The sequence below is a fragment of the Centruroides sculpturatus genome, unplaced genomic scaffold (genome assembly GCF_000671375.1).
Source record: "Centruroides sculpturatus isolate CEXI.00-Female unplaced genomic scaffold, Cexi_2.0 scaffold964, whole genome shotgun sequence".
NCBI classification, from domain to species: Eukaryota; Metazoa; Arthropoda; class Arachnida; order Scorpiones; family Buthidae; genus Centruroides; species Centruroides sculpturatus.
This window is the reverse complement of record NW_019385230.1, coordinates 133,410-142,419: the sequence shown is the minus strand read 5'-3', so window position 1 is coordinate 142,419 and position 9,010 is coordinate 133,410. Positions and strand designations below refer to the sequence as shown.

The following is a 9,010-nucleotide window of genomic DNA, read 5'->3' as shown; positions in this document are numbered from 1 at the left end:
AAAAAAATGACTAGAATCACAATGGAACTGAAAAAAGAGATTGTTGAGAAATATGAAGGTGGCACGCGTGTTCGAGATTTAACAAGATTTAACTGTTGCATTCAGTATTCTGAGAATGACGACATCGACAATCGTGAAAAATAAAGACATTATTAAATTTGCTAACGTTGCGAAAGGGGTTAAATCAATTTCTAAACAGAGATCGAAGACATTAGATCATGTCGAGAAATTGCTTTTGCTTTGGATAACTGAAAAACAGTGTGCTGGCGACAGCGTATCGGAAGAAATTATTTGCGAGAAAGTTAAAAGGATACATGCTGATCTCATGAAAAATCAAGCAGAAACTAGCAAGGAAAGGGAGGTGTTTAAAGCCAGCCATTTTTTTTACATGAGAATGGATTAATTATTTTACATTACTTCTTATGGAAAAGGTTGGTTTGGTATACGTCCTATTTGGTATAAGTCCAAACACCAGGAACGGATTAAGGTTCTATACCGAGGTTCCACTGTATATTTAAATAATTAGCAGTAAAATTATGATTAAGAACAATTGCTTTAGTTTTTTACAAAATCAAAACAAAACAATTCTTATTTAGTATAAATATTCAGAATATCAACACAGATTTGGTGAGAAAATTAAAGAATAAAATTAATATTAGAGATACAACATATACATAAACACAGCTTTAGTATAAAATACATAAGAAATGAATATAAATGCCAATTAAAACATAAATATGTTTAATTATTTTAAAAGTTTTAAGAGTTTATAAATAAATTAAAAATAAAAAACTACTTAAAAACCCCCATAAATTAATTAAAAAGAGACATCAGTAAAAAAAAAAATACTGTAATTAAGTTTATATTTTGACAAGTTGCATTAGAACTTTTTAAGATGTGATTTAGAAAAGTATACTTTTTTAAACATCTTATAAAAATGTCTAAATTTTGATTTGGGGAAGTTTTATTTTCATCATCTTATACTGCTGAAGGATTTTCAAACTAACATGTAAAAAATAAATATGGAATAATTTATTTATATTTCTTTAAAGTCATTTTTAGAATTGTTGTCTAAAATCAATCTGTTTAAATCTATATGATGAAAGTTGTTTCTAGAAGCTTTTTAAATTTAAAATGTAAATCAAATAAGTTGTTCATATTAAACTTTAAAATTTCAAAAAACAAATTTAAATTTTAGGAAAATACGGTATATATAACTAAACATATTTATTATATAAAAACACAAAGAAATATTACTCAATTCAGTTATTACAACACAAATGTAATTTTATTACTATTAACTTAATAATATTACTTTGAATTGAGTAATTTAAAATCATTAATAAAATTAAGAGATTTAGCAGTTAAATAAAATGGAACAGTATAAGAATTACAATCAATTTTCCACATCATATAATTTTAATAAATCTTACTTGATGTTCTAAAATTATTTTCTTTTTTATAGTCATGTGAGGAGAAATTAAACTGATCTTCTTTTTCTGTTGAACCAAACGACATTGATATGTTGCATAGATACCCACAGCACTAATGAAAATTGAAATTACAACTGATACGATAATCCATATTGATGTATAACTAATATTTCCAGATAGATCATTGTAATGTGCATTATCCATTTCATTTTCAGCTATATTAACAACAAAATAAACAATGAGTTATAAGTAAAATATAACCATACATACACATGCATAATCATATGTATAATATCAGGTAACAAAAATAATTTCATTTTTTCAAATATGGAAAAATAGCTATATTTTTTTTATTTAAAATAATTTTATTCATCAAAATATTCACATTCAATTATACTTTCCCAATAGAAGGAAAGTCTGAAAATACCATTTTTAGCTTGAGTTACTTCCTCTTTTATAGCTGTGTATTTGTAAATTGTTTTCAACACACATGATTATCTGAAGATAAAAAATATAGTAATTGGACAGAGATAAGTCAGCAGAATAGGAAGGATGGGGTAAAAGTTCCCATCCTAATTGCATTATTTTGTTTGTTGTAATTGCTGAAATGTAGGAGTGAGTATTACATTGTGAAAACAAAAATACCATGATGATTTACCATAGATGACTGTTTTAGCATTAATTTATCATGTATTCTTTGTAGCTTCTCACTGTACAAATTTCCTGAGTTTCACCAATATTCAAGTACTTGCAATAAACAGATTTTTTTGGAAGTCATTCAAATCATTTATAAACAAATCTAGCAATGAGTTGCATAACTTTCCCAGCTGTTATGAGACTTATGTGAAAAGACTTAATTTTGAGAGTAGAGATTTGTTTTATAAAGAACCATAAATGCTAACAAGTAAAATCTTCCCTACGCAAGGTATGACACATTACCACACTCTCTCTCCATCCCCTTGACTTTTCACAACCAAAATTAAATAGCATCAATGTCCCCTATATAGAAGTTACTGTGCCAAATTTTGTTACTTAATGTTCACCCATCCTGAAATATTAAACAAAATAGATGCCAACACAGACATATCCACAGAATATGTTTTGCCTTTTTGGGTTCAGGGGATCTCAAAACATGGAGATTTGCAAAAAAACTCAAGAGTAAAATTTGACAAAATTGTAATACTTTCCCTTGTTATATATACATAACAACCACAAAAGTAAAATATTATTTTTACACTACCCTCCTATTGACAAAGTGTAATTGAATGTGAAGGTAAATATTTTGATGAATAAAATTAGTTTAAACAAAAAATACAATCATTTTTATTCACATTTCAAAAACATTACTGTAAGGTCTCGTTTTATGCGGATTCTTTTTATGCGATTTTGAAGTTGTATGGTTTGTATTTCATCCAAATTTTTTTTGGACAAACATACATATAGGCTTGTTTAGGAAGCCCGCGTATAGACAGTCTCCAAAAATCGTGGGACGCTCAAAGCTCACTCCATTTGTTCCACTGACATATAACCTTTATGGATGTAAAGGACAGCTAGATCTACCTTAATCGCTTTAGTTCCTAGCAATTTTTGATATAAATGTAATTAAACATAAAAAATACTTAAAACTGAAAAAAACGAAAGAAATGTGTTAATTTTGAAGAAAAAGCTTCAAAGTTTAACTTCCTTTGTCTTGCCCTTCTGTGAAATTTAACACCNTAGAAAAAGCCTAACATAATTTAATTATGTTTATATATGTATATATGTATTTGAAAGTTACAATTTTAAAAGATAAATTATTATTTGTATTATAATTTTTTGTTTAGCTAAATATTTATTCATTCTTTAAATTCTTTTAAAAAAAAGATTTTTGTTTGAAAATCAATAGATATAATGTTATGACATCATATTCACTTTCATCTGGTATTACAGCCAAATCTATCAAAATGAATCAGCTGTTGTATAAATAATTTTAATTTTTAAAAAAGTGTAGGATTCTAAAGTAAAAATATAAATGTTTAATCTGTGTTAAAAAATAAAAAAATAGAATACAGAATATCTCACAGACAGTATGCAAGATAAATTCGAGATTTCTTGCATATGTGCAAAATGAATACTGAAAATTATTAAGACAAAGTGGTTTCTAATCCTTTTGTCTATATTCATCTTGGTCTCCAGAGTAACAGATACAAAAATAAGATTGATATTATCCATCAAAAGAAATTTTCATGAATGAGTGAAAATTTATTGTGAAGTGTATAATATTCAAGGACATATCAAATAAAGCTAAAAGATAAGAAAAAAACAGAACAGATTTGATGATGGCAATTTTTTTAAAACAAAAACTTATTAAAAGATCTCATCATTTGAATAGAATCTTTTAATTTTATTAATGGAATAGTTTAGTATTAAATCCAATTTAAAAACGAAATTGTTATACATGAAAAATTTATATTCATTTTTAATTGTTTAAATATTATACTAACCTTTCCCTTGGAAATTCCCAATTCGGATCTAAAGGAACTTCATATTCTGAAATTGTGATAAATTCCGATAGAGAATCACGTGGAATATCTATTTTTACAATGGGTGCTAGTGAAGAATCTGTATCCTGAAAAAGTTTATTTTAATATCTATGAACATATTTTTTCCTAGCTATTTTAATGTTTATAATATGATTTTCTTTATTTCACAGTTTATTTTATTAGTTATACAATAAAACAATTTCTAGACTATGATTTTGTATTCTAAACATTTGGGCATACTTATATTAACTCTTGCCATTTCAAAAAGGTCAGTTTCAATCACATCACTTTCAACTAAAATCAAATCAATCACTCCTTTCAAATAAAATCAAATCAATCACTCCTTTCAAATAAAATCAAATCAATCACTCCTTTCAGGTATCCCTTGATTAATGCGATTAATTAATCCCTCGATGCTACTGTATATATCCAAATCATATTAATCAAATACAGTGGTACATTGGTACTCGACTGAACAATCCTGATCCACTAAAACAAAATTTTCAGTTAATAAATATTTTTAGTTTAATTTTGTCATCCTTAAGAAAAGTTTTCTATGATAAAAATGTGTAACTAATTTAAAAATAAAATTAAATCTTACAACTGCCTACCTTCATCAGACAAAATTATACTCAGTCCAGTTTGTTTTTTTTTTTATTCTTGTATGCAAAACACAATCATCGTGTCAGTGATACACTAAGATTTGTTACAAGTTCAAGAGTTGTTACTCATTGATTTTTAACAATTTCTTCCTGAAATTTTGTCCACAGCTTTTGGGAGGCCCATATGTTTTGTATCTTTACTTCAAAATTTCCTGAACAACACTTTCAAATCCACATTTGACATGCCTAGCATTTCGAGCATCTTCCCAATACACACTGAGTACCTTTTACTGTTTATATAGCATTATATCCCTTATAAAACATATCAAACATATTATGTATGCTTTTTATGTATTTTATCTGCAGACATTTTGATTTGATTTTATGCAAACAAAATGTGAATAAAGTTTTAAAATAAGCTTCTGAACACAGAATACAATATAACATTAGCAGTAATGTGTAAAATTTCACAACTATGATAATTAAATACACATCTATATCAAAAATCACCCTAAGCAGAAAATAGCAAATTCACCAACACCTTATTTGCTGAAAAAAACATTACGTTAAATAAAGATAGCTGTTAAAGCAGCATTAATTAAAATTCCCACCACATTTATAAAGGGATTGCTGCAATTAATTTCATGTGTTAACCAGAACCGCATTAAGCAAGGAATACCTGTTGGTGTAGGAGAATATTTTAAAATATTCTCCCACACTTCAATTATTCTTTATGTACAATTTTGATTTATCAGAATGAAGTTGAAATTCATCATAAATGTTAATAGTTGCCAATATGTTTTTTTTCTTTGTTACTTTGAACTTGATCATAATATATATATATATAATAAAAATATAATTAATAAGAATAGAAATTTCAGCATTTTATTAGCTACTATTTTTATATGTATTATTCATACATTTAAATTTTTGTAAATGACCTTATAACATATATATTTCTTATCTTCAATACTACAATACTATATACTGTATATATATGTAAAATAGTGAAGTTGAAGATAAGTAGTCTTAAAACATTTAAGATTTTTTTTGCTTTTGAGTTTTTACACTAAGTTGAAGGATTTTACCAGAAAATGCTTGCAAGCCATATTCATTTTTAAATTTTACTACTACCTCTGAACAAAAGTATAGAATATTTTATTTTGTAATTGCTGCAGAAAAATTATTTTGATCCTTAAATAATCAAACTTACAAAAATATTGTTGAAATTTTAATAATTGGTGAATATAATAGATATATTAAGTTATTTACACACCAAACTTCACACAGATATTTGCATAAAATACAAAATTATAGCATTTTAAACAAAGTAGAGTTGAACAAAAGTATGGAATAATGATGATTAAGATTTTGTAGGGCCATCTTTTGCCCTAATTACAGTCTTAATTCTTTGTGGCATTGTAGAAATAAGTTTTTTACACAGCTCTGGATCAACTTGTGACCATAATTCTTTGACTGTCTTCTTTAATTCTTCTATTGGCGCAGCTCTTTTTTAAGAGATCATTTTCTTCAGAATATTAAAAACATTTTCAGTGGGAGATACATCTGGACTGTTGACAGGCATTCTAAATGCTTTATGTTATGTTCTTGAAACCATTGCTTAATTTGTCTAGCCTTATGGCATGATGCATTGTCATCCTGGTAGATGAAATCCTCATAACCAAAGTGATCTCCTCATGTTTTAACACTAAAGATTTTAATAATTCCAAGTAACCATCAGCATTCAATATACTACCAAGGATTGTCATTTCACCAATCCCTTTACAGATTATACATCTCCACATCATTATACTTTTAGGAAATTTTGCTGATGAATTTTAACAGTCAGGATGGAAATTTTCATCTGATCTGTATACTGATGTGCTGCCATCATTACCATAACCAATACATATTTTTTGATTCATCGGTGAATATAACTTGTTACCAGTCAAACACTCCAGTCTTTGAGTTTTCACCCATTTCAAATGATTTTTTCTTTTGTTTTTTTTTTTATATAGAGCTTTGTTCTGAGTTTTTGAGTGGTAATCTTTTTCTGCTAGTCTCTTCCTTACTGTAATGTCTGATAGATTAACACTTGTCTCTCTCCATTTTGAATTAATGCTGCTTGACAAAAATCTGTTTTTTTTTTCACAATTTAAATTAACTTACGGTCATCTCTCTTGATTGTGGATCTTGTTTCTCCAACCTATTGCTGATTTTTCACAGTTCCAAATGTTTTAAACTTTGAAATTATTATTGAAACTGTTTCTTGAGAGCAGTGTAATGTTTTTCTATTATCCTTTGTAATTTTCCTTCTTGATACATCAAAATTATTAACTGTTTCTTATCTTCACTTAATTCCCTACTGGGTGCCATCATTCACTTCAATTTTATACTTTACTATAATGACATCATAAAATTTATTTATAAGAGTATTATTCATTTTTAGGATGTTAAAATTTAATATTTTTGATATAATAATTTTTATAATAATAACCATCAACATGTTCTATACTTTTGTTTAACTCTTACTTCGTTAAGAGTACTATAACATTGTAATTTATGTAAACATCTCTATGACATTTGGTACGTAAATACTCTAATATGTCCATTATATTTGTCAATTATTAAAAACTAGCAGATAAGCCCGGTGTTGCTTTGGCAAAAGTAATGATAGCGAAGATTAAGATTATTATGTTATAGTCAACTTTACCCGTTTCACAGAATGCAAGAATTGGGTCCCCGTTTCCAGACTAATTAGAGAGTTTTTAGATGGGTCAAAAAATATGTTCGATTTCTCACAAAAACAAAAAAACTGCATCTGAGTCTTGCACATTGCTTTCTCTTAACAATTCCTTTGTTATGTAACACTTCCATTGTTACTTAACACTTCCATTGTTGATGGAAGTGTTAAGCCTTAATCCTGTCCCTCTTCCCCATGGGGAGGAATTTTGAAAAATCCCTTCTTAGTGTGTGTTCTCGTGACGTATCCTAACCGTGTACCAAATTTCAACTTTCAACTACTAACTGTTCAACATCCCGGAACATTCTGAAATGTTGTGGAATGTTCTCAAATACTCTCAAATGTTCTGGACTGTTCTAGAAATTTCTAGAGGGCAAAACTTCCAGCCCTTATATCTTCAACAGCATGCCCTTCAGATAAAAACAGGAACCACCTTCATGGATGGGGGATAGAGGGCTACCACACCATATTACTCCCTTGATCATACCGGGACTCGTTTTTGAGTTTTAGTGGCACATACATTGTACATTTACCTTTATAATATATATATTGACTCAATACTTTTGTTCAAGAGTTGTAAGATATTTTTCTTCTTCCTTTTGTCCATCTGAGAACTATAGTATACTCATAGCAAATTGTTTTAACATAGTTTTTTTTTGCCAGGTTTTACTCAGTATGTCATTGAATGTTTTAAGATAATATTATATTATGAACATTCAATTATATATTAGTCAACAATTTTCAAAATTTTATTTTTTATATTTAATTCTTTTCCTCTATATTTTAATTCTTTATATTTAATTTAATGTTTAATTCTTTAAATTATTGTTTACTGTGAACAAAAACAGTTTTTCATAATAAACAATTATAAATCTCCTACTTGTAAATTAATCTTTGAGATAATTTCTCAATCAAAACAATCTTTATATTGATATTTTAATTACTTTTAACATTTGTAAAATTAACATTTATTTATATAGCATTAATATATAATTTCAGAGATTATTTAAGATAAAATAAGATATAACAAATAAAATGAATTCTATATAACCTATAAAATGAATTTCAAAGGATGTATATTATGTGTTAGATATGAAATAATTCATTATTTCAAAATGATTTGAATGCCAATAATCATTTTCTAATTCTTCCATTTGAATTTGTTATGAATGATACAAAATTTAGTGTTAATAAAAAATATTTTAAGGAAATTCCACTTTCATCAAGTCTGAGATTCTAGAACAAGTTTTACAATTATAAAAACACAAATATAAATACAGTGGAACCTCAGTATACGTCTGCTTTAGAATACGTCCTGTTTGGACGAAACAAATTTTGCTCGGTAAACGACTTTTGTTCAGTACACGACTTAATTCAATTATACGCGCCATCTATGAACAAGTAGAACTATCGGTGTACTACACTAGACTAGACATTCACGGTGCTACGGTTTATAACTTTGTTAAATTTCTTCTGATTTTAATTTGTAAGTAACATTTTATTTTTATTAATCATGAATTGCAAAAGGGCAACAGAAAAATAAAAAATGACTAGAATCACAATGGAACTGAAAAAAGAGATTGTTGAGAAATATGAAGGTGGCACGCGTGTTCGAGATTTAACGAGATTTAACTGTTGCATTCCGTATTCCGAGAACGACGATATCGACAATCGTGAAAAATAAAGACATTATTAAATTTGCTAACGTTG

At 27.3% G+C, this 9,010-nt stretch overlaps 1 protein-coding gene and 1 long non-coding RNA gene across 2 annotated transcripts in view; one reads left to right on the top strand and one right to left on the bottom strand.

The window, feature by feature from the left end:
- LOC111636467 overlaps positions 1-9,010 on the top strand; it is an 86,095-nt gene that overhangs the window by 23,376 nt on the left and 53,709 nt on the right. The window lies entirely within an intron of this gene.
- The window catches only part of LOC111636465 (fibroblast growth factor receptor 3-like), a 48,183-nt gene that overhangs the window by 17,171 nt on the left and 22,002 nt on the right, over positions 1-9,010 (bottom strand). The window contains exon 8 of the mRNA XM_023381725.1: positions 3,917-4,041. Within this exon, the coding sequence (XP_023237493.1) occupies positions 3,917-4,041 (125 nt within the window). The remainder of the gene's footprint in view (positions 1-3,916; positions 4,042-9,010) is intronic.